At 51.9% G+C, this 24,054-nt stretch overlaps 8 protein-coding genes across 8 annotated transcripts; 3 read left to right on the top strand and 5 right to left on the bottom strand.

The window, feature by feature from the left end:
• Positions 1-417: 417 nt before the first annotated feature.
• Positions 418-2,202, bottom strand: CC1G_02375 (RCC1 domain-containing protein; the record flags this gene model as incomplete). The annotated part of the gene is made up of 3 exons (XM_001830872.2): positions 1,633-2,202; positions 1,370-1,582; positions 418-1,311 (listed from the first exon to the last, which is right to left on the bottom strand). The coding sequence occupies exons 1-3, from the start codon at positions 2,173-2,175 to the stop codon at positions 418-420; spliced, it is 1,650 nt and encodes a 549-aa protein (XP_001830924.1). The 5' UTR covers positions 2,176-2,202.
• Positions 2,203-4,047: 1,845 nt separating this feature from the next.
• Positions 4,048-5,273, top strand: CC1G_02374 (hypothetical protein; the record flags this gene model as incomplete). The annotated part of the gene is made up of 2 exons (XM_001830871.2): positions 4,048-4,800; positions 4,860-5,273. 2 exons carry the CDS (start codon positions 4,048-4,050, stop codon positions 5,271-5,273), a joined length of 1,167 nt encoding a protein of 388 aa, XP_001830923.2.
• Positions 5,274-5,948: 675 nt separating this feature from the next.
• On the bottom strand, positions 5,949-7,613 carry CC1G_02373 (hypothetical protein; the record flags this gene model as incomplete). Its single annotated transcript, XM_001830870.1, has 1 exon — positions 5,949-7,613. The coding sequence occupies one exon, from the start codon at positions 7,611-7,613 to the stop codon at positions 5,949-5,951; it is 1,665 nt and encodes a 554-aa protein (XP_001830922.1).
• A 562-nt stretch (positions 7,614-8,175) lies between these two features.
• Positions 8,176-9,573, top strand: CC1G_02372 (protein kinase subdomain-containing protein PKL/CAK/Fmp29; the record flags this gene model as incomplete). The annotated part of the gene is made up of 1 exon (XM_001830869.2): positions 8,176-9,573. One exon carries the CDS (start codon positions 8,176-8,178, stop codon positions 9,571-9,573), a length of 1,398 nt encoding a protein of 465 aa, XP_001830921.2.
• A 1,051-nt stretch (positions 9,574-10,624) lies between these two features.
• On the bottom strand, positions 10,625-14,423 carry CC1G_02371 (aminopeptidase-P; the record flags this gene model as incomplete). The annotated part of the gene is made up of 12 exons (XM_001830868.2): positions 10,625-10,765; positions 10,927-11,046; positions 11,143-11,316; positions 11,675-11,786; positions 11,954-12,174; positions 12,284-12,654; positions 12,719-12,859; positions 12,919-13,114; positions 13,176-13,338; positions 13,400-13,474; positions 13,529-14,205; positions 14,286-14,423. 12 exons carry the CDS (start codon positions 14,421-14,423, stop codon positions 10,625-10,627), a joined length of 2,529 nt encoding a protein of 842 aa, XP_001830920.2.
• A 1,628-nt stretch (positions 14,424-16,051) lies between these two features.
• On the top strand, positions 16,052-17,556 carry CC1G_14286 (hypothetical protein; the record flags this gene model as incomplete). The annotated part of the gene is made up of 8 exons (XM_002911710.1): positions 16,052-16,098; positions 16,126-16,334; positions 16,364-16,483; positions 16,729-16,813; positions 16,906-16,972; positions 17,160-17,242; positions 17,269-17,345; positions 17,444-17,556. 8 exons carry the CDS (start codon positions 16,052-16,054, stop codon positions 17,554-17,556), a joined length of 801 nt encoding a protein of 266 aa, XP_002911756.1.
• A 2,095-nt stretch (positions 17,557-19,651) lies between these two features.
• On the bottom strand, positions 19,652-20,568 carry CC1G_02370 (protein kinase subdomain-containing protein PKL; the record flags this gene model as incomplete). Its single annotated transcript, XM_001830867.2, has 1 exon — positions 19,652-20,568. The coding sequence occupies one exon, from the start codon at positions 20,566-20,568 to the stop codon at positions 19,702-19,704; it is 867 nt and encodes a 288-aa protein (XP_001830919.2). The 3' UTR covers positions 19,652-19,701.
• Positions 20,569-21,514: 946 nt separating this feature from the next.
• On the bottom strand, positions 21,515-23,485 carry CC1G_02369 (polysaccharide synthase Cps1p; the record flags this gene model as incomplete). Its single annotated transcript, XM_001830866.2, has 6 exons — positions 23,401-23,485; positions 23,304-23,325; positions 22,373-23,249; positions 22,203-22,315; positions 21,980-22,145; positions 21,515-21,847 (listed from the first exon to the last, which is right to left on the bottom strand). Exons 1-6 carry the CDS (start codon positions 23,432-23,434, stop codon positions 21,515-21,517), a joined length of 1,545 nt encoding a protein of 514 aa, XP_001830918.2. The 5' UTR covers positions 23,435-23,485.
• Positions 23,486-24,054: the final 569 nt, after the last annotated feature.

Raw genomic sequence — 24,054 nt, 5'->3', positions numbered from 1 at the left:
CGGAGGACCTGTACTAATAACGTCAAAGGCAGCCCTGCGTGACCTTGAAAGACTGCTGCTATACTCGGAGAATAACTTATCATTGTAGTCGCGGATTGCCTTCAAAGTTTTCAACTTACTATGTAGAAGCAACTAGTATCAAGTTCCTACCATAAACAATACCCGTACCCACAGACGAAGCAGATTCAACGGGGTACGAGCCCCAGCCCACTACCTCCTGCACCAATGAAGGGGTTATATCAACGAGAGGCTCCGCTGGATGTACAATTAACGCAGAGAAAATGTAAGTATGTACAAGTTCCAAACAAACGAAAAAAAACATGGGAGAAAAAGAAACTGCGAAAATAATGCCGATGAACGAATACAATCGAAAATACAAGTCTATATCATGACCCTGCTAAATGATGAAATGACAGTTTACGACGACTCTCGCTTCTTGAACAACCCAACAACATGCTGGCCTCCACACGAGACCTGCATGGCCGACCAGCTACCCGTTCTCCTAACGACAATCTGAGGAGTGACAGCCTCCGTCTCGTCACCCAACCCAAGCTCCGACTGCTCACCAACACCCCACGAGAGCAGCGCACCGTCCTGAGTAACAGCCATGCTGTACCGGGGACCAGCCGAGATCCACACCACCGGGTCGTCCTTCACAGCGTCGGGCAAAGGCACAAGCACCGGCTCCGTGATGCACTCTGCTCCCCTCGTTCCCTTGCCCTCGAACACCTCGTGGTCCTCGGGTAGACCGAGCTGATAGTCGTTGCACGCGCCGCAAGCGTACACCTTGCCCTGGGCGGTACGGAAGACGGTGTGGAACTCGCCTCCTCGAATCTGGACGACTCGATCCTGCTCCCCCTCGACGCTGCTAGGCAAGTTCGAGGGACTCAGCACCTCCAACTTGGTAGGCTGAAGCACGATCTCGCCACGTTCGCCGATACCGAGTTGGCCAACACTGTTGAGGCCCCAACCCCACACCTCGCCTGCCTGGTCCACAGCAAAGGTCGATCGCAGACCGGCACCGATGAGGACAGCCTTGCGCGAGCGACTTCCGAGCACGACTCGTTTCGGCGCAAGGGCCTCGTTTTTGTGGCGAGACAATACTCTGCGGCCTAGCTGACCCGAGCCACCAATGCCCCACGAGTAGACCTCGCCTTGGGTGGTCAGTGCCACCAAGTGGTTCTCACCACCAGCGATAGAAGCAATTTTGTCGGATGAAGATTTGGGGGTATACAATCCGTGGATGGTGATGGACGTCGGCGCGAGTTGCTTCCCGACGTCAGATGAGAAGTTAGATTTGCCTTCATCGTCCTAGTCATGAATGAGTCAGATCGAATGGAAGGGAAGCGAGATATGCATGTTTACTGACTCGGAAGGTACCCCACACTTTCAGATCACCCTGATCGTTGAGGGCGGCACCAAAGTTGTCGCCCGTGGCAAGCTGGACGGCCCGGAAGCCCTCGTCGGCAAGGGTTTGAATCAAGACGAATTCCTGGGCTCTCAAGTGGGCCTCATTCTCGGTGGGTTCCTTCTTGGTTTCACGACCAAGAGCCCCCTCGTCGTTGGTACCAGCGGACCAAATCTGGATCCGATAATTCAGCGCAATTCAGGAAAATAATAGGGAACACTCACTCTACCCTTCTCGTCAAGCAAGTAAGTATGCAAGCCTCCAGAGGTGACGGAAAGAATGCCAGCTCCAGGTTCCGAACCAAACGTCCCTTCTGAGATCTGCTGCTCGGCCCAGGGGTGTCTCCTGGGTTTCGGGACCTCGCTGTTGTAGTTTTCACCCAGCCCAAGCTGGCCAGAGTCGGTGGCTCCCCACACCCAGACAAGAGGCGATGGTCGTGTTGGAGCAGGAAGTGTTGGTGGCGAGATTAAATCCGGTTTTGGGGCTTTGGGTGCTCTAGGGGCAGCGGCCTTGGGCGCAGGCTTCGCGACAGGCTTCTCAGCAGACTTGCTGGCCGCCTTCTGTGCTGCCGCAGCCTTGGTGGTCGTTTTGGCCTTGGTCGCCGCTGTCGTCGCTGGTTCAACTCGCGCCCGTTTTGATGTCCTAGTCGCCGGCGACCTACTTCGTTTTTTGTCGCTCTTGTCGCTGGCGTCCGTCTTCTCGCTGTTCTGCGTGCCTTGACGCGTCAGCCTGGACTCGGGCTTGGATGTGGTGCGCGCCCTGGGCATTGTGGTGGCGGTAGATGGTGGAGCGGGGCAAGCAACGAACAGCAAAATTCTGGTCAGTGCATCGCCCGTTTTGGACGACTCAGTCACGTGTTATGACGCCGCGCTGCGTGACCGATCGCGTCGACGCGTTGAGGTCAACAGTAGACTCCGAGTCGGGCTGGCCCAGAGGGAGACGCTACGTTCTGGTTCTAGCTGCACTGAGATCGTTCTCTCATCACAATGTAAATGGTTAGGGTTGAACTTTCTTCCTTATTTCTGTCCCAGCCCGAATCTAACACGTGTACCTATGATTTTGCTTCCGTAAGTTTGTCCACCGAGTCCAGCATGCATAGGCATCTCTGCGAAACTTCCAGGACAAAAAGCATGTAAACAGTTGAAATTCCGTTAAGTAGCATTTCTGACGTGTATCTGGATAAAGTTTTCCTGTATCACGTTCAAGCTTCACACTAGTGTGGCAGGCTCCTTTCGACGTAAAATATCAAAGTTAATCTGATTAAAGGTTTCTTTCGGACAATGGTCGGCGGCTTTCAATGGAACATAGGAGATTTCCTCCTTCTCTATGTCGTATATTCCGTTATTCCATGTCAAGTCCCTCCCTAGCCACATATTTTTCACCGTCTCTTTACAGAATGGGCACGGAATCCTATAAAGGATCCAAGGTGTAGACAGCCACTGCTGCGCGATGAACGTTTGAACCGGGGGATCCATCAGGATGGCTGACAGCGCCCAAAACCTTAACGGACACTCAGAATTATAAGTTACTAAGTATCCACTGTGCCCACCTTCATGCACCGTTCTCAGTTCTTTATCAAGATTCGCGCTTGCGGACTGCCTCCATCCCGACAAAGATATGCTCAGTGCTAACAATCCCACCGGAAAGAATCAGCATAAGGATTGCCGTGAGTTTCACAGTTGACATATGTAGTCTGCGCCGACTCTGCTTTTCTGATTAAATTATACAGCATCTATCGTAGACGACGAAGTCAACGACTATCTCCGAGATTTACACAATCAAGGACACACCAATAGGCAAAAAAGTGTCCGAATGCTCAAAACCACAAAACACACCATGAGGTACATATGCTCCACATCTCGATGGGCGATCAACGGTGTTTTACTGAACACAAGTCTTCTAGCTCTGCAACAATCGCTCGCCGTTGGAGGAAGATGGGTCTCAAGGCGAGCTCTACCAATACGAAGAGCATGCCAGATGAAGAAAAAAAAAAAAAAAAAAAAAAAAAAACAGCACATCCTGGACGCCCTCGAGCGAGATCCAGGTGGTAACTTAAACTAGATCCCTGGAGTGAACACCCTGCTTTCCAGCGATACAGCTGTTCATCTTACGCGGTAAGTCCACCAAGTTCACCACCACGAGCGCGCATCCATATTGACAAACTCAAGTGACTACATTAGGTCGGAGATGCGAGCAGCCCATCCCGAAGGATTTGTCCTCAGAGATCCCACCGCAAGAAGTGCTCGTTGTACCGTCGTCAAAAGCCCTGATCCCCATGCCGAGAAAAGTTGACCGCCGTCCCTACCCTTTTGGTTCGAACAATTCAAGATGCCAAGACCACGCGTCATGTTCCTCCCCTTCTGCCTGAGTCCAATCTCGCTGTCTCGTTTAACTAATACCTGCGGTCGAAACTGTGTAAGCCTGCCGTCAATCGAAGCAACGAAATAAAAAAAAAAAAAGACATACTTCGGAATACGCTTTTGAAGCGATTAATGAAACAACATGGAGTGGAGACCCTAACCTTCCTCGGTAGCCAGACAATATCGGCGCACCAAACATCCGGTATGTTGACACGAGTCTCATAAAACCTATACCATAACTAACACCCTCCGCACAGAGAGCACTGGGGAGCTAGACAAATGCTCAACCCACCCTCAACGACGACTCTGCTCCTATCCGCAGAGGCAATCCACATCTTAGGAACAGCTTCCCGGCCCTCCCCATACCGGCGCCTCTTTTTCCTCCCCATCCTCATCCTATGCATCTGGCCAGTCTTCCTACCCATCTCCGACGCCCAAAAACCAGACCCAGGCCACGTCGCCTGCCTCATGTTCCTCCTCTTCGGCGCCTCCGACAAAATCCTCCTCACAAACGTCCAAAACGAGCTGTATCTTCGCTCTGACAAGGCGCTGACAGACGCGGGGAAAGTAAAGCATGTCTCACAGAGGTCATTTTGGAGCAGACTAAAATGGGCTCTGCAACTCCGCGTCGCGTTGAGGGGTATCGGGTGGTCGTTTGAGCCTCCACCCGGCCACCTCCCACCGCCGCCCCCTCCGCGTCGGCGGTGGACGTTCATCCTCTACCAGCTCGTTCAGTTCATTTATCATGCCCTATTCGTCGACCTATGTTTTTCTATCATCAGGCTCGTACCGTATTTCGAAGATTGGAGCAGCCTGATCGGGCGTGGCTTCCCAGCTCGAATGGTGGCATGCTGGCTGTTCATTACAGCAAGTTACCACATCCTGTGGTTGCCGTATCTCCTCACCAGCGCAGCCGGTGTTCCAGTGGGATGGGGCGAGCCACACGAGTGGCCGCAGATGCTGGGTAATCCTCTGGACGCGTACACCGTCCGTCGAGCTTGGGGGAGGGTATGGCATCAGGCCCTTCGAAGGGTGGGTCCTTCTACTCCATACTACACCCCTGAATCACCAACTAACGCGCCTACTTGCAGACACTAACATCTCACGCCGATTTCTTAGCCTTCAAAATCCTCCGTCTCCCCCAAAAGGGGGTGGTATCACGGTACACCCGCCTCTTCGGCGCCTTCTTCTGCTCCGGGCTCCTGCACTACCTCATCGACTGCGTTGCGACTGGCCGTCGCGACAGTCTCGCTATCCGTACATTCGTCCTCCAAGCTTGCGCGATAACGTTTGAGGATGCTGTGGTGGAGGTGGCGAAGAGGTGTGGGAGGCCGATTAAGCCGAATTGGTTTACGAGGGGGGTGGGGATCGTGTGGGTTTTAGCATGGTTTGCGTGGTCGTTGGCGCCGTGGTTGTTCAATATGGACGCAGCGGCGATTGTAGCGGCTTATCCGCCATTAGGGTTAGGGACGAGGGCTGTGGAGTTTGTGATGTCGAAGTTGTAGACCGGTGGCTGGGAGATGACGAAAAGAATAGGATGGGATTGGAGATTCAAAGTGTGATTGCGCCGAGAAGAGTGCGGTTGCCCAAAAAAAAAAGTGGGGTGGGGGAAAAGAGTGGGATCCCGGCCGACATCCCACTCTTTTCGTCGAGTGTGACGCCAATCCTTCCCACCCTTCCCGCCGCCCGTTGAAGGGCGGCTGTTAGAGTTAGGGTTAGTTAGATGCGTGTAGCGCAGCTGTTAGGGTGGGGATTTGGGTTAGAGTTGGGCTTAAGGTTTGGTTTAGGGTTGGGTTTGGTAGGTAGAGGTTGGGGAGGAGAATATTTTGTTGCGCGCTGCTGGGGCGCCTGGTTCGAAATAATTTGAAGTTGTATCGCTGAAAATGGAGAGAGGCCACTCCGCCACCGCCATCCCACTCTTTTGAAGGTGATCCCACTCTTTTTCACGACCTTTGCTCCCATCTCCTAATCCCATCATATTCTTTTCGTATATACTCTCGGTGGCTAGAATTTGTTATAGTCATAGTCGATTTGTTGCAACAGTGCTTCTACTAGAAGAAATCCGCGCATAATTGAGACCTATTAGCAGGCATAGACTGCATAGCTCGGTCACCATAGAACCTCGCTGGAAACAAGGACTAAATAATTCAGTCCATTCAAAGCCAAGTGGAAGGTAGTGGCTAAGCCTCTTCGAACACCACTCGTACACCTAGACCATCCAACACTCCAAAGGCCTTCGCATACTCTAGATTACTCTCCAAATCCCTTCTCATCTCCTCAGTCTTCTCCAGAGCATACCCATCCCGACCTCTAAATTTAATCACAATCTCCTCCTTCCTCGACTGAACCCTCGGGAGACCCTCTTGTCCACCATCTCCACTTGAAGACTGGCGCTCGTAGTCAAGTCTCTCTTTGACTTGCTTGGAAGTGGAGGACTGCTCAATAAGACTCTGCCGCCTCAAGAAGTATCGCGCAATAGCCTTGAGGTCCACCTTATCCAAATGTCCATACACAACGATCTCGCGTATCGCAGCAAACGGCAGCCCTTCCTCCCCTTCTACCCTTCCCGGCCCCGACCTCCCGCTCCCTCCTTCACATACGGCTGATCCCACTCTCGACCAATACTTCAGAAAGGCTTCCCGAAACCTAGCCTCCAACTGCCTCTCCAACGTCCAACTCGACAGAACCACTCTCCTCAGCCTCGTACACTCCGCAAGCGCGCACCACACCTCCGGACCAGCATCCACCAGCGGCCCCATCTCTCCCAGATCCACCTCCCGCAGCTCTGCGCCCGAGCGTAGCAAGAACGCGAGAATAGACCTGTCGGGGCTGATTACGCCCCCTTTTCCTGGTATTTCTTTCCATCGGCAAGTCAAAGAACGAAGGGAGGGGAGAGTAAGAAACTCTAACGGATAATAGGGGTCAGAACTAGAAACAACCACAAGCTCCTCGATGCGCTCGTGCATGAAGAATCGCGGGTGGAGTTCGTACTGTTCAGGATATTTGCGCGTGTCGGAGAACCTATCGCGACACAGCAGTTCCAGCCTCTTGAGATTCGACAAACCGCACACTGCAACATCCATCACATTCAGCACCGAAATCGACTGGAATGTAAGCGTCAACCTCGTAACGTCCGGATGCTCAACACGAGCCTTGATCGTCTTTGAACGCTTGGAAGGGCCAGTAACGAACAACTCGAGGTCCTCCAACCTCGGGGAATATCTTCCAAGATTCCCGATCCAGGAGACAAACCCAGGGGAGCGCACAAGGTCACTGGTAACAGGGACTCCAAGCGTCCTAAGATCCCTCCAAGCAGACTTCCCTCCTCCTCCTCCCCTTCCTTCCCCCGCCGACAAAGCCAGATTCCCCTCCAGCATCCCCCGGAACGACTCCAGTGGCGCACCAAACGACGGAACATACCCAACACAAACACCCCTCCACTCCCTCCCCTCCTCCCTCAACAACCCATAAAGCTTCGGCAAATCCTCCTCCAGACCCTCAGGGACAGGCATCCCACGAGGATTATCCCTCCCCACATCGAACACAAGTTCGAAATGAAGTGGTGTAGCGCCCGCACGGTCGAACCACGAACGAATAGCCTGCCAAGGTATACGCCCCTCCTTCGTCCACTCTGCCTTTTCGTGCATCCGGAATATGATACCAGCCCATAGGACGTGTGTCCCGAACGCCGCTTGCCTCCATTCACGGCAGACTGAGCGCAGAATGAGGAACTGGCGGCGAGCGTGGTGGTCGAGGATGGGAGGTAGGCATGCTGTGAGGACCTCGCCCAGTAACTCCTGGGGAAACCCCTGCAGAGGCGACAATGCCGGCTCGCGTTCAAGCATCGTCGTAGTCGTGGTCCTGGTTCTGAAGAGAGAGAGTGGGTTGTGTATACCGTATGTTCGAAAATGTGGTGCCAGTGTACGTACATACCCCCAACAGATCCCTATCACTACCTGCACCTCAACGTTCAACCCTATGTAAACCCCGCGCTTTGCAAATATCCAGACCAGAATTGAAAGCAGTGGGCGCATTGTACAGTATCAGAGAAGAAAGGGAAAAAGTTGTCCAATCAAACTTGAATCAAACCTCACAAGCTTCCCTTGAGTCTGACGTCACAAGCTCACCCCCTTTCTACTATCCGCCGCCCTGCATCCCCGAATCCTCTCCGCACCCAACCTACGACGCTTTCGTCTCCTCAGTACGAAAGCGTCTCCAAACGATGACTTCTTCCGCTACACAACCGGCCGATGGCTCCAAAACGAACAACGCCACCAATCCCTACGATACCAACCCTTCAACATCGAAGCACTAAAGGACGCCGCCACGCGCAGCGCAAACGCAACTGGAGTGGCCGGGTTCAAAAAACTCGCAGAAGGACGATGCAACAAAGTGTTCGATGTACAAATGACCGACGGACGTCGCGTCATCGCTCGACTCCCTACCCCCCTTGCTGGACCTCCACACTTGGTCACCGCAAGCGAAGTCGCCACGATGCGCTTTCTCCGCGAGCGCCTGGGTCTAACACAAATCCCTCGCGTCCTCTCCTGTTCGTCACGCGCGGAGGAGACGCCAGTCGGAGCAGAGCACATCATCATGGACGTCGCAGACGGCGTGTCGCTCCTCTCCGTCTGGGACGAACTGACCATGTCACAGAAGCTCAGAGTCGTCGACCAGTGGATCAAATTCGAGTCTGTAGCTACCAAAGCCATTAGCGGCGGCTACGGCTCCTTGTACTACCGCAACGACCTTCCACCAGAGCTCGCACGCGACCTCACAGTGTGGGGCAAAGTCGACGAGGAATTCGTACTCGGACCTAGCACCGTGCAGCTCGGCTTCTGGGAAGGCAAGCACGGAAACCCACGCGACCTCGAACTCGAACTTGACCGCGGGCCATGGCCAGACGTTGCCTCCTACCTCAAATCCATCTCCAACTGCGAACGTGCTTGGATCCGCAAATTCGCCAAACCACCACCCTCTACAGGCCGCACCTACAGAGCCCCATGGGAAGCCCCTCCCCATCTCCAAATACCCGAAGAGCACATCCACCTCCTCAACCTCTACGACAATATCGTGGCCCACCTCATCCCCACAGACAAGCGCTACCACCGCCCCTCTCTCACCCTCCGCGACTCGCATCACACCAACATCTTCCTCTCCAAAGACGCGCTCGACCGCGATGGCTCAATCCAAATCTCCTCCATAATCGACTGGCAACACACCGCCGTCCTCCCTCTCTACCTCACAGCCTTCGCCCCCCAATTCATCCAACAACGCCTCTTCTTCCCCGGAAAACCCAAAGAGGAAGTCGAAAGGGAAAACGCGTACCTCCACAAGGCGTACTACATGCTCTATAACGACACCAAGCTCGATACCGTCTGGGCCTCCCTCGTCAACCCCGAATCTCCAGGACGACACATGTCCGAGCAGTTGCCAGGAATCGCGCAGTTTTGCTGGCACGGCGGGTTTGCGACTCTCAAGTTGGACCTCATCACCGCGGCGAATCACTGGGAGGAGCTTGTAGGACCCGGAGTACCCTTTCCTCATCCAGAGCTCTGCAAGGAGGACGTTCAGAAGGCGGAGGAAGACGCAGTGCAGTGGGCCGAGGTCGAGAAAGCGATCGAAAAGGTTCGGGAATCTGTTGGCGTATATGAGGATGGGTGGGTATCAAATGTGCCAGAGTACGAAGAAGCCATCGAGGCCAACGATGAGCAGCGCAAAGCTTGGGTGGACAGCTTGACTGAGGAGGAAAAGAAAGGACTGGGCGGTGTGGACCCTGCAGATATTTGGCTTCTTCGACCTTGATAGTAATGGTGTACCCTTGCTTTCACGCATAATTACATGGCCCCTGCTCTTATGGTCAGGCGATAGATTACACCCTAGAAAACACTGGTGGTCGTTGTCATAGCTTCGAAGGAAATACTAAAGGGGTTCACGATACATACCACCTGGTCGAACATGAGCGCTGAGCGTCCAGACCCCGATCCACGAAACTACAAAACAAAACAATTCGTTCAGTCATTCACGTTCGTCACAAAATCTCTATCAAAGAATCAATCGTATGTATACACTTGTCGTTCGTACAAAACTAGCAGCAGTAATGGGGAATTGGGAGTCGTTGTGGATTGGATTTTCAGAAAGAAAGGGGAAGTTTCGCAAGAATGAGGAAAAGATTCACAAGAAAGAGGAATCGAGAAGAAAAGAAAATCGCTAATCAAAGCAAGAAATAGAACAAGCAATCCAAAGTCAAAAAAAGAGTTCTAGCGACGAACTAGATAGGTATAGATTGTAGACGTACATGCACCACCCGCCGACGATTCAAGATCCTCGAAACATGGCGAGCAGAAAAAAGGACTATATAAAACAACATCGCAGAGGTATATATCTCGAAGCGCACGAACACAGAAAAGGGCTTTGGAAGAAAGAGAAAAAAGGACCTCAACCGTCGACTCTCAGCCGAGGTCAAGACCCCTATCCATCCATCCGAAATTCCGCAAGGAGTCAAGTCAAATGAGACAAGAAACAAGAAAAAAAGTAGAGGTAGAAAGAAGGGAAAAAAGAAAAGAAAGAAGACGAGAAAGATCCAATCCAGTAACAAATACATAACTACAGAAAACAAGAAGCATAGATAATTGTGTGGGAGGTGTCATAATATATACGTGGCAAAGCAAAGAAAAATCAGCAAGAAATCAATCACAAAATTCGAGAGAGAGAGAGAGAGCTTGTACTCTCGAGGCGTTGAGGGGGGTTGAGTGTCGAGGTCGAGGGGGCGTAGTCTCGAAGCAGACGTGGTGCGCTCTCGAGGTCAAAGAGTCACGTAGCCTCAAACATCGAAGGGGTGTCGAGGTCGAGCCGCTCAAGACCACTCAATAGCCACACCACCAGGGGCAGCAGCCAACCCAATCCCCCTCTCCGACTCACGCTTCAACCACTTGAGCGCCCTCTTATCGTCCTTGAGAAGAGGCGACAGCTTCTCCCAGCAGCGTTGATTATGGTCCTGTAAAGAAAGAGAGAGGGAAAGAGGTCGTTAGCCATCGTGCGCAGTGAGAAGGGAGGTGGTTAGACATCGTCCGTGGAGTAAGCATCGTCCATGGAATGAACATCGTCCTCGAAAGCCGATGCCGAGCAAAAAGAAAAGCAAGAACACAAAAAACCCACCTTCAACCACTGCTTCTCCTCCTTCGTCAACATACTCTCCTTCACCATCTTCGTCTGAATCGGCACACACGTAAGCCGTTCAAATCCAAGCCAAATATCACCATTGAATTCGCCTTTAGTCTGCAAAAACAAAGATCATATCACGTCAGTTTCCCTTTCTTGAGACATAAAACCAAGCAAGCAAGCAAATAAAAACAGAAGGAATATGTAACTCACCTTAACCCTCCGAACAACCAACGCACTCTCAATCCTCATCCCCCACTTGCCCTTGGCATAAAACCCAGGCTCATTCGTAATAACATGCCCAGGAACCAACGGAACACTACTCGAAAAACTGTGCGGACCTTCGTGGACAGTCAGGAAGGAACCGAATCCGTGCCCTGTTCCGTGCTGTTAAACAGAGGGACAAAGGGGGTTAAGTTAGTATCGTGTAGTGTGGATTGTGATGGTGGATTGTAGAGTGAAGGGGTTGTAGGATGAAGGGGTTGTAGGATGAAGGGGTTGTGGAATGAAGGACGATTGTAGAATAAAGGTGAAGCAGGAACGAGAACCCACCAAATAATTCAAACCATCCTTCCACAACGCCTTCCTCGCCAAAACATCAAGCTGATGTCCAGACGTTCCTTCAGGGAATACAGCACTATCAATCGCAATCTATCCACCAAAGCAAAACAGAAAAAAATCGTTAATTCCCCATTATCACACACCGAGTCACCGAGTCATAGACGGAGAGAGAACGAGTACTCACATGCCCCTGCAAAACCCTCGTATACGCCTCGATCTGCTCACTCGTAGGCCGTCCAAAATGGTACGTCCGAGTCGTATCGCAAGTACCATCGCGGTACTGTCCGCCCGAGTCACTGTAGCACAAAACGATCGTCAGCATCCTGTATCCTTTACACACACCCATCCGTCCTCCTTCCCCTCCTCTTCCCCTCCTCCGCCGCTTTCCTCCTCAACCAACCCATCCTCAAAACCAACCATTCTCCCTTCCCAACAACAAAACAAGAAAAGACAGAACACTCACTTCAAATAAGGCGTCTCCCGATCAATCATCCTCGCCGTCCCCTTCCTCGCAACATAATGCGGCAACGCAGCATTAGGCCCACTAGCACTAATATTCTCATACGCCAAACCCATAAAATTCTTCGATTTGCGTCTAAACTCGGTAAGGCGGGAGGCAGCTTCGTATTCGGTAATGTCGTAGCCTTGGGAGAGCTTTTGGTCGAGCCAGGCTAGGAAGCGGACCTGTGAGGGGAGGGAGGGGGTTAGTAAAGGGAGGAAAAAGAAATAAAAGACACAGAAAGAAAGAGAGAGAGAAAGAAAGAAAGACAAAAAGAAAGAGACGAGCACTCACAAAAGAAACCCCATCCCTCAAATACGCCCTCCTCATACAATCAACCTCAACCTCATTCTTAACACTCATCATATGCTCAACCATACTCCCCACAACGGTATAATGACTACTCGTCAACATCAAACTAATCGCATAACTCGTCTGGGGGCTAATCAGCACCCTACCAACCCCATACTCCCTTTTACGCAGGAAAGCCCAAAGGTCGGTGTAGTCACGCCGCTCGACGGAGAGGGAGGACAGGTATGAAGCGACTTCGTCTACGACTTTGGCTTTGTCCAGGAAGAGAACGGCGGTGGTGAGGCCGATGTAGAGGTAGGCGTGGAAGAGGGGGTTGTAAGGGATGTCGGCACCGCGGAGGTTGAGGAGGTAGGCTGCGATGGAAGAAGAAAGGGTAAGTCGACGTGCTTTCGGAAGAAAGACAAGGGGAGGACTCACCAATTTGAGGCAACGAAGTGATCAACGTGCCAACCTGCATATCCTTCTCCGTCGGCTCCCTCTTCGAATAGGGAAGTGTAGTAGGAGGCTGAGCCTTGATCCACTCCCTCACTTTCGCAATCTTGTAGTTTGCATCCTTGCCTACACATCAGATCAGTACATGTATCTCTCAGCGTACCAATCCTACCCTGAGCACGCACCTGTAAACTCGATAGGCTGGATATACACACTCGCTTTACTCTTCTCCGGCTTATCCTTCCACACTAAATCAACCAAATTCTGTGGCGGGTACACCAGCTTCGAATCAAGACTCGACAACTTGGAGTTGATCAACGTCGCCTTCTCGTGCGAGATCATACGGGCGTCGAGGCCTATACGTGAGTTGCGGACGCGGCTCTAAAGAGAAAAAAAAAATCCGTAAGGGCATCGTCTTGGGCAGAGGGGTGGGGAGACGCACCAAAAGCCACTCGATCCAATCCTTGGGTTCGTTGGGCGCTCCAGCCCTGATGACAGTCCAGTTATGGTCGACTTGTTCCTCAGCTTGCTCCCAGTATCGAGAATCGGTGATGAGGTAGGCGTTGTTGCGGGTGATGATGGCTTGACCCGCCGTTCCCGTGAATCTGAACATCCCGCCATCAGCCACATCCAGTCAAGAGAAAAGGTTATTGTGTTGGTACGCACCCAGAGATATACTCGCGCCGTTTATCACTAAACGCCACATACTCTGATCCATGCGCATCTTCACTCGGTACGATGCTGTATCCCGTCAGCCACATCCTTTTTCACCAAAGAAAGAGAAAAGAAACTCACTAATAATCCAAATTATCCTTATCCATCAACCTCCTCAACTCCTCCAACCTATCCGTCGTATCGGGTTTCTCCCTAATCGTCTCAACATCATTCACCTTCCTCTCATACGCACTGCCCACAAGGGTACTCGTCGAGTCCTGGGGCATAAGCGGCGGCCGCGGTTTGGGCGCCGAACTCCCACTGCCATGGCTCTGATACGACTGCTGACTATCATGGCTCCGCCTCGACGCATACGTCCTCTGCGAATCATGCGAGCGCTGACTAAACTTGCTCGCCTGGGTCGCCCTCGAGTTGCTTCGATGGGGGCCATCGCCGCCAGCAGCGGGGTCGCGGCGGGCAGAGGAGTGGGTGTTGCGGCGGCTGAGGGAGAGCGAGCGGTTCGGGTTGCGGATGGGCTGGTCCGGGTCGAACTCGTCGTCACTCGGGTAGCGGCGGTCGTCGTGCTCGTGTTCGTCGCCGTGCTCGTCCCACTGGCCGCCCTTCTCGCGGTCCTTGCCTTTATCGAGTGCTTTATCTTTACGGCCCCATCCCCACTTGCTCGACGCTGTCGACTTTTTGGTGCCGGTCATGGTGTTACCGCGGGTGAGGCTGTATCCTTTCGCGTGGACGACGGGAGGAAAGACTTCAGGCAGCTCGTCGTATTTCTCGGAATCGGAGTGGAAGGTGATGCTTTCGGGCTGAAATTAAAAAAGAAATGAGTACAAAGCAAAGGGGATTTGTGACAAACAAGAAACCCTGGATAAAGGGGAAAACTCACGGCTGGGGGAGGCTCGTGCATGCCTCTCAACTGGTACGACCTATCCGAACTAGTCGACCACGACAGTCTCCTTCGCGGCTTCTTGGGCTTGCCGCCGCCTGTGCCATTCTGCCCGTTCTTGGCAAACGGGAAACACATCGGGGGTGGGGGTGGAGGAGGCGCCATTTCTGCTGATGGGTCTAGAGGTGTTCGCTCGGTTGCTGGGCTGGTGGTGGTGGTGGTGGGTTACGGGTTTCCGGTGCGAGGCCTAACGCCTGATCTTAAGACTGTTGCAGGACCCGCCTACTAGTCAATAGTCGCTTCGAGTGTATTCCAGGGAAAACTCGAACGAGAGAGAGGAGTGGAAAGAAGAAGCAACAAAAGAAGAAGCAGCCAGTCGTAAGTAAAAAAGCTAGCCGATGCCCCACTTGCACGAGGCTAAAACGCAGTCGTCACAGGAGTAGGTCGTCGTCGCGTGGGTGGGTGCGTGGTGTGTGCACAGAGATTGTCGTCGTGCGCTGAGTTTTTTTGTTCCTCGCAATTGAATGGACCTGGGAGGTGGATTGATGGTGACAGTTACCGATAGAGGGGCTGGCTGCTTGCAACTTACCCTGGCCGCCTAACGAGCTGCAGTCGAGAGCCTGAATGGAACGAGGCAGCGTATCACACGTGTCCGGCTTGATATCTCCGATCTGATCTAATCACCCAAATCAAGTCCAGTCATCTCTCCCCCTCCTCGTTCCAATTCCTTCCATACTCGTCTAATGCCCTATATCGAGAAGGTATGACTCAGGTGCTTCTCGGGGAAGCATCCCGAACTTCGATATACCCCTCCCTTGGGATCCCCCGCATTAGGATTCACACCTCTGCGGTGCTGTATTCACACTACCATCTATAGATAACTCTGCACCCCACTTCTCATTTCACCGCACTTCAGCAGCATGTAGCACCATTCCGGAGCTTCCTTGCATGTTCCGTTCCCACCTAAGTACCCACTTTCGCCTCCGTGTAATGATACCCATTTCCAGCCCCTCCTACCCGTTTCCAGCCCTCTCTTACCCAATTCCATTCCCTTCTCGTTCTCCCCTACTCATTTCAAGTCACCTTATCATCGTCTCGAGCCCTCTGGAATCTCGTTGAAGTCGGCGAATTGAAGCATCCAAATGCATACCTCATTACTGGCATAGTTTCCTTCCATTGCCAGTGCACAGCAGTTACACTGCCTCAAGATGGAACTCCACTTTCACCGTGCCGTTACTTTAACCCTCCTGGTACATACATTAATCCTCTACTATACCTCATGGTTTCATTGAGCGGCCAGAAAGCTGGTCGTTGCGACCGCCCAGAGTTCCGAGTCCGTGAACTACGAACGAACGCATAACGCATGACGAACGTGGTGAACTCTAGTGACGCAGAAAAGCAAGTAACGTTTAGTGTAGACTCGTGAACCAGTCGGTTCGGTCCCCTCAGTTCGAATAGAAAAATGATGAACTGTTGACGAAGGCGTTGATGGTGATGGCGGAGAACCAAAAAGGTGAGGGTACCGAACCGACTGGGCAAAACGGTCGCGGTTTTGGCAGGAGGGGTACCGTGTGAACGAGCACTTAGAAAATATCGCGCCTCAGCGTTTGGCTGAAATACAAAATCGAATCCCTATTCATCATATCTCTACCAATCGCCCTGAAACTTTGGGAAAATGCTCGCATAGACTTCTACATTCATTTGACACAGTATAAATCCGAATGAAAGCGAACGGGTGGACGATATTGAATGATTTCAGAGTGAAGATGCCTAAAAACAGGGAAAAACTGAGGCTCACAGGGAGAAACGATAGGTAAATCCTTGAAAAATGGAACAATAGTCCAGGGTACACCTGCGACTCGTTCTGTATCAAAATAGAGGCTCATACGCATCGGTATCTGCAAAAAAGCTCGAAATTCAGAATCTGCTTCTCGGGAGCCTTAGGCAAACACCTACAAATAACGCCGCTGGCTCTACGCCAGGACATCCTCGAGCGTGAATTCGTCCGTATCCTCCTCGTCCTGCTCCTCCGCTTCCTCCATATCCACAGTGTCTATGTCGAAATCGACGTCTTCTAGGCCACCCAGGAAAACCACCTGCAACGGAGCGTCGAAAAGCGGTCAAGAAGCGCGCAGAGATCGCGTCCGATGTCTGGTTTAAACCGGACGAGTGGCGCGTCACTCGACCGTCCCAGAAGGGTCACATCCAGCGCCAATTCCTATTCCTTCTCGACCATCTTCTGTCAGCTTGACCGGGTCAAAGTCGATTGCAGCAGCGTCACCTCCTACTTTGATGACCAGGAAACGGCGGGCAAACGACCTCTTTGAGGTGGGGACAGTCGGCGACAAGGGCGAAGGCGACGTACACAGTCGTGATGGTGGTCCAAGTTGAAGACGAAGAACTGATGGCGGGGATGCATCAGCGTTTACCTCATCGTTGACAGCAGCATCGTCGCACACGACTCCGTTCAACCTCAACCACTACGCAGAGTTCACGCTCGAGGATGTCCTGGCGCAGTGGCTTTATTTGTACGTGCTTGCCAAAGGCTCCTGAGAAGCAGATTCTGAATTTCAGCCTTTTTTGCAGATATCGATGTGTATGAGGCTCTATTCTGACACAGAATGAGTCGCAGATGTACCCTGGACTGTTGTTCCCCTTTTCAAGGATTTACCCGTCGTTTCTCCCCTGTAAGCCTCAGTTTTTCCCTGTTTTTCGGCATCTTCACTCTGAAAATGTTCAATGTCGTTCACCCGTTCGCTTCTATTCGGATATATCCTATGTCAAATGAATGTAGACGTCTATGCGAACATTTTCCCAAAGTTTCAGGGCGATTGGTAGAGATATGATGAATAGGGATTCGATTTTGTATTTCAGCCAAACGCTGAGGCGCGATATTTTCTAAGTGCTCGTTCACACGGTACCCCTCCTGCCAAAACCGCGACCGTTTTGCCCAGCCGGTTCTGACGAACCTATCCACCATCAGTGGATACGTGATCTCATCACCCTCTTTCGTCAGAACCGAGCTGGTTCACGAGCCTACGTTTAGTGTGACGCAAAAGAGTAAGTAACATAAACCATATGAGCACGAACCGGCCTCAGCTCGCCGTATAGATCACCCTCTCGAACCTAGCTAATGCCGGTGTGACCTTGGCTTACAGATGTGATTCTGAAGCTCGAAGCCCACCGCATATATCCTCCCTCCGTAAAGCTCTCGGCCGCCCGCATCCTCCCTCCGTTAGACCCTCAGTCGCCTGTATCCTCCCTCCGTTAGGCTCTCATCCGCCCCCGTGCCGTGCCATGAGGTGAGGTGAGGTTGTATACAGGTCTCGCCGGTCCTCCAAGTCCAACCCTCAATGACGAGTCGTGACCAACAGGTTACTGCCGCCTGCGGCCTTTTTGGACAAGACAATGAATTTGACGCACCGGGCACCAGGGCCACCGTGTAAAAAAAAATATAGTTAACCCCTTCGCGAAAATCATGAATGACAATGTACTGTATAACCAGCTGCGCGCGTAAAAAAGCAAGTAGCGGGTACCTATCCTTACTTCGAGGTGAGCACACCGGACGGACGGCCGAATGACGGGAAGAAAGGAGTGACGACGTGAATTATGTCACACCAACGAGTCAATGCCTAATTAACGGTCACTCGATATCGGACAGATAAGAGATTCCTTTGGCACGGTGCCAAAGGAATCTCTTATTAGTTGTGACAACTACCATACTCCACTCCAAGGAACAAAGAAAGTCGCTTTACCCAGTCGAACCAGCACATAGCATTTGCCAGTGCCAGTGAATCCGGATCCTTCCACCAAATATCATCCATTATCCTTCGAACGAAACGCCCTAAATTCGAAACAATCAAAACGTTCTGTCAATCAACCCTTTGAAAAAAAAAATCCAACATTCAAATCACTATTTAGCACTCGTCTTCTACATACTCAGATCTTCTCTTTCAACTCAATCAACGAACCCTTCACTAGTCACTATTAGTTTGTCTTGTCTTCTTTCACCTCTTTCAACTTACGAAAAAACGTGGGGACCACGATCTCGCATGTCCGCCTCGAGGCTCAGCGCTCAGGCTCAATCACCCAAGATCGAGGACGAGGTTCACACTTCGCCACTTTACCATTGCCCACGCACCATAAAACTTTATCATAACCCTACCAAGAATAAAGCAACAAACCACGAATCCAAAGAAACCCTCCAAACACGCGTTTCGCTCAACCGTGGCCCCTATGTCTCGATCACCCGACTCGGACTCAAACCAACAAACCGACAACTCGACCACCCGATCGCGAGTGGCACACCTGAGTATATACGAAAAGAATATGATGGGATTAGGAGATTGGAATAAACGTCGTGAAAAAGAGTGGGATGGTGGTGGAGGGGTGGCCTCTCTCCATTTTCAGCATCTTCAACGTCATATTATTTGGAAGAAGGCGCGCAACATACTATTCCCTTCCCCAACCTTTTAACTACCCAACCCAACCCTAAACCCAACCCTAAACCCAACTCTAACCACCAACCCTCACCCTAACAGCTGCGCTACGCGCAGATAACTAATCCTGACTCTAACGGCCGCCCTTCAACGGGCGGCACGGAGACTGGGCGGGATTGGCGTCACAACACGACGAAAGGAGTGGGATGACGGCTGGGATCCCACTCTTATTCCCCCATCCCACTCTTTTTGGGGCAATCACACTCTTTTCGACGCAATATCATTTTGAATCTCCAATCCCATCCTTTTCTTTTCGTCATCTCCCGGCACACCTCGTCTCCTCTCTCCTCCACTCAGGTTCAAAACATACACCAATCGCATACCTATGTACGGAGGGACCAAGGAGGCCCCCAGTGCAATCAACAACCACAAACCGTACGGAGCCCATCCCAGGCCACCGTATGGTGTTTACGGTTGCCAATATTTGTACGACCGCGCATTCCACACAACTAATTTCCAAACCGGACCACGAAGTCACCAGTAACCAGATACGGGTGGTAAGGCTGGCGGAAAGGGTATCGCAGGGGTATTCTACATAGCTCAGAGTCTCTATACAGGAATAGAACAGGTATGGCATACCCCTACGATGGCCCGTGGGTCGTGTCGTGCTGAAAGAAAAAAAAATGTCATTGAACTCCAAGGCTGGGGTTGTTCGACTTGCCGAAACCTTGCCAGATACAGAGAGAGCCAGTGGTGCGGTCGAGTGCTGTCTTCATTCCAAGATGTGTAGGATCATCGTGGATTGTAGGTGCTCCAGCAGCCCGAGTCTAAGTGAATAATAAATATACATACAACAACGTGCAACTCAACTCGACGGGTGATAGATAGGTCACAAAGGGTCCTTGTAAGGGGTGCGTACGCGTACGAGACAGACTCGACAATCCGCATTCAACCGAGCGCACTACTAGTGTACACGGCTAAACGATCATCATATTAGATTTCGACCGCCATTCCCAATCCGCATCGAGATATTCCTTAAACTCTGGGAGGGCTTTCCGGATAGTCACTAACCACTCACTATCCTCCTCGCATTCCATCAACGTAGCTTTAAGGGCCTCCCACGGGGCCGGCATCCACCCCGAATACTCCCAATCTACAAGGCAAAGCCGGCTCTTCCCCCGTCTCCAAGCTGACAGTCCTCCAGGGAGGATAATATTCCTAGGATACACATCTCCGTGACAAAAGTTGACCGATACAGGGCGGTCGATCAACGGCTGGATTTTCGGTCGGATGGTGTTGATGTTTCGTGGAAGATCCAAGCCTAGCCAGACTTGGGAGAAGAATCCCTGCGTTGTTGCAAGCTCTCTTCCGTTTTCCGCGACCCAGGAGATACGGGGGTCGTCGATTATCGTACTACCCGCAGCGTTGCAGATTACGGGGCGGCGCTGTGACTCGCAAGTGGTCTGTTGGCGAAGAGACCTAAGCTGGGATCGCAGGTCCAAGACAAGACGTTCCCAGTCCTGACTGGTGAAATGGTCCAGCACTGATGCAAGTGAGTCCCCATCGATGTACGTCGACAGTGTGTATGCCGTGTCGCCGTCCACAGTTATGTCGACGAGGTGCGGAAAATTGACGCCTTGTATATTGGAAGATTCCAGGTATTTCAGGCCGGCAGCTTCGACTGCTGATGAATGTTGGGCGGTACTAAACGAAGTCTTGCGCCTGAGGGCGAGGCCAAAGGGAAGGTGGTGGAGAACCGGGTGGACACGCCAACCCCAGCGGTTACTCAAAGCGCATAAGGAACGGTATATCAGGCGCTTTATGCGACGAGGTAGAACTTTCATAATTGTCCTGAGTATTGTGACGCGTAGGGGCACAACGGGATGTATGGAGGGGAGTGGGGGGTTGCATTGCACTACAGTCGACAAGTTATACCGCGTTGTTTACGAACAAGGAATTCTGGGTTGTACTCACTGTCTTCGTCGGTACCAAGTTCCTGCGTTGGGAGTGAGTCTTCCATTTTGCTCCAGTGGTCACGAAAGGGATTGTCACTTGTGACTCGTTGGACTTAGAACCAAGTTCGAAGTGGCAAGAACGACTCCTGATGAGTTTGGTGTTGCTTGGCTTAGGTCTGCCGATACCACCGCCACCAGACACACCTCCACCTCTACTCTCAACAGCACAAATCATAAAACCAATTCTTCTTTTAACAAAAGCGTCCATAATTAAAATGGAAACCTCTAACAGACACCAAATATGTAATATGTATGCATCTAGTAACAAACTAGTCCAAGTTTACGCAACAAAAAAAAATCAAAGGGGTGTAAAAACCAAGAAAAGAGGATGTTGACAGTGATGACGGCGGTGGTAATGGTAATGGCGACGACGAGGATGGGGGATAATGGTGACGAGAGGGTGGGGGATATTGGTGGCGAGCGAGGACCGTGGTGGATAACGGTGACGACGATGGGGATAACGGTGATGATGAGACGGCGGGGGCGGAAAGAAGAGAGTAAAAGGGAGGAGGATGAGGGTAAGGGTACTACTGTTCAACGAACATCCATGCAAATTACGATAGGAAAGAAGTCAAAAAAAAGGGATTACTGTTATATAGTCTGATATCGTCAAAACGAGACCCAAAACCACGAGGAAGGACGGGGACATGGATGGATGGACAAAAGAAGCAAGGCGAATGGATGGATCGATAAAAGGAGGTTGCGCAACAAAACGACGTAAGGTATGGTAGAAAAAACGACACAAGGTCCCTATAACGCCCAACACACCAACATCCTACTTCGCAAAACCCATCTGCATCTCCAAACTCCCCGTATCATCCTCAGCAGGCCTCCTCCTCGTACTAATACTCTCCCCCCTCCCATGCCCAGTCGACCTCTGCGTATAAAGCGGTGTAGCAGTCGTAGGCGTCTGAACATCACTCAGCGAAACATCAGAATGGTTGTGGTCCTTGTTCGTATAGAACGTGTTGCGTGGTTGCTGAGGTTGCGCGAGTCCACCACCGGCTGCTGCTGCAGCGGCAGCAGCGTTCTCCTTCTCCTCCATACGCTCAGCTGCGGCGGTTGCAGCGGATGCATCACCAATACCGGAACGGGTACCCCATCCAGTCTATATATCGACAAGCCGGTGTGAAAAGGAAGGGGCGAGGAGGAAGCACACGCAAAAAGAACCCATCACAAAGACGTTAGTTAGCTCTTTGTTCCTTCCAATAATAGACTCGGTGGGGGCGGATTTACGTACCTCGTGAAGCGTGAACAATGCGTAAATCTTCATGATAGCAAAGTAGTATCCGAACGCGATGAACGCGGGGACGTAGATAATGTCTTGAGGTCGGTTCCACAGGTGGGGCATTAATTTAAGGGTTCGGGTTGCTGATAGCCAGACCATGTATGATAGGACGATGTTCCTGGAATAGACGAAGGGTTGAAAACAGGCTCTCGTTCAAGAAAAGGAGTGTACGTACCACCATGGGAGATGATAGCCTCCTTGGTCGGTAGGGATTGTACTCTTGTAGATGAGGTAGGAGACCAAGACCGGGCCGACGAGTAGAGTAAGGGGATTGAACAGTTTGTCAACCTAAAAAAGCACGCATTAGCGATCAGCAAGCGAAACTAGACCTAACCATGGGCCCACCATCGTGAAAGCAACGTAGGGATGCGACGTCCAGATATGCCTCTCCATGAACAAACTCCTCAGATCCGACCGCCACGTATTCCTCGTCCACCGCAACACCTGTTTCAAGAACCTCCAATTAGGCTTCATCGTACTCAACAACTCTGCCTCCTTGCAGCACTGTACGTAAGTGCTCCATCCGTGGCTGACCATCCACCTTGTCAAGAACTTGTCGTCGCCCGAGTTGAGCTGGTATTTGCCTAACCAATAGTCATGCGTGAACCCGTGCAAGAACTCTGGATCCTTGAGAATGACAGTGCGGTAGGCAGCCGTTCGGCCAGACAGACAGGGGATACCGCCATCAATGTGTGTCGAGGCTGAGATCTCGATGTTACGAATGGACAGCCGGAAAGCGGCGAGGACCTCCCAGACCGTCATCCGCTCGCCAACCGGCTGCACACGCTGGCTCGTGCCCACACCGCCGACCTTCTGGTCCTCGAAGCAGGCAAGCACGTACGGCAGGAGGGTCGGTGGCCAGATGGCGTCGTCGTCGGCGAACACGATGATGTCGGTCGTCGTATTCTTGATGCCATGGCTCATCTGGAGTCGTTTGTTGGCAAAGGGGACGGTCAGAACGCGGATCCGCTCGGGGTCGACTTGGTTGGCGAGGTCCTGGAGTGGGCCCAGCATCTTCTCTTCGGTAATGATGAGGATTTCCTTGGGCTTGCCGACGAGCCAACTGTGCGCGGCCTCCTTGAATTCCTCGCCGGCGTCGATGGTGGGCACAATAATGGTGACATCTTCAGAGGCGATGTAGGTTGGGTTCTCGGGTAGGGGCACTGGGCGATACGTTGCTGCTGCGCTTAACCGAATGCAATACCATAAATAACGGTAGAATCTGTAGGCCATGTCAGGATGACTAGAATCACGACTCAGACTGGAAGGAACGCACCCGATTACGCCAAACGGTACGACTGAAAGCCAGAATCAGTCTCGAGAACGTAGACAACGACGAGGACAATAAGAAAGAGAGACGACGAGGGACTTACAGACTGGAAAATCATCCGAGGTCAGGTACAACATTGTTGACCGTGGTCAACTTTTGAAAAGGAGCGAATATTGTCTATACGAGCAGTTGGTAAAGGAGAGATTAGAAAAGAAACAGGATTAAAAAGGAGGCGTAAAACGACAGCGACGACGAGATTTGAAGCAGACCGAGAGCGAATGACAGCAACACCACTCTGCCCCGCCGACCGAAGAGCGGAGTTTCAATTTCCTGCAAGCCTTGTTCGCACCCAAATTAGAAACACCTTTTACGTACGTCTTCTCTCCACTTTGTCCCTTCTTGAGACATGATCCTTCTGAATCTGTTTAGCCTTCTGTCTTCCGTGTCACGAACATGTTCCCTTGCAGCCACGACAGGTTTTGGAAATGCAAAAGAGGCCAAACTTATCGGTGGATGGGAGCATTTTGATGCCGAACTTTGCTGGAACCTTGGCATCGCCAAGACCTGCGGCGGCTCAGTCCACCGTCGCCCAGTGCGCTCTCGGGTTCAACGGGCTTCTTGCCAGACCAAGATGCTCAAGCTTGCTCAGCCATGACCTACACCATCGCCCAACCCGACTTTCATCACAAAAAATTACTGAATCTTCAATTGCGGGTTTCAGCATCATCGGCACGCGGCCCATGAGAAACTCACAGCA

The sequence above is a fragment of the Coprinopsis cinerea genome (assembly GCF_000182895.1).
Source record: "Coprinopsis cinerea okayama7#130 chromosome 3 map unlocalized cont3.3, whole genome shotgun sequence".
NCBI classification, from domain to species: Eukaryota; Fungi; Basidiomycota; class Agaricomycetes; order Agaricales; family Psathyrellaceae; genus Coprinopsis; species Coprinopsis cinerea.
The sequence above is the reverse complement of the archived record's forward strand: the minus strand, read 5'-3'. Positions and strand labels throughout refer to the sequence as shown.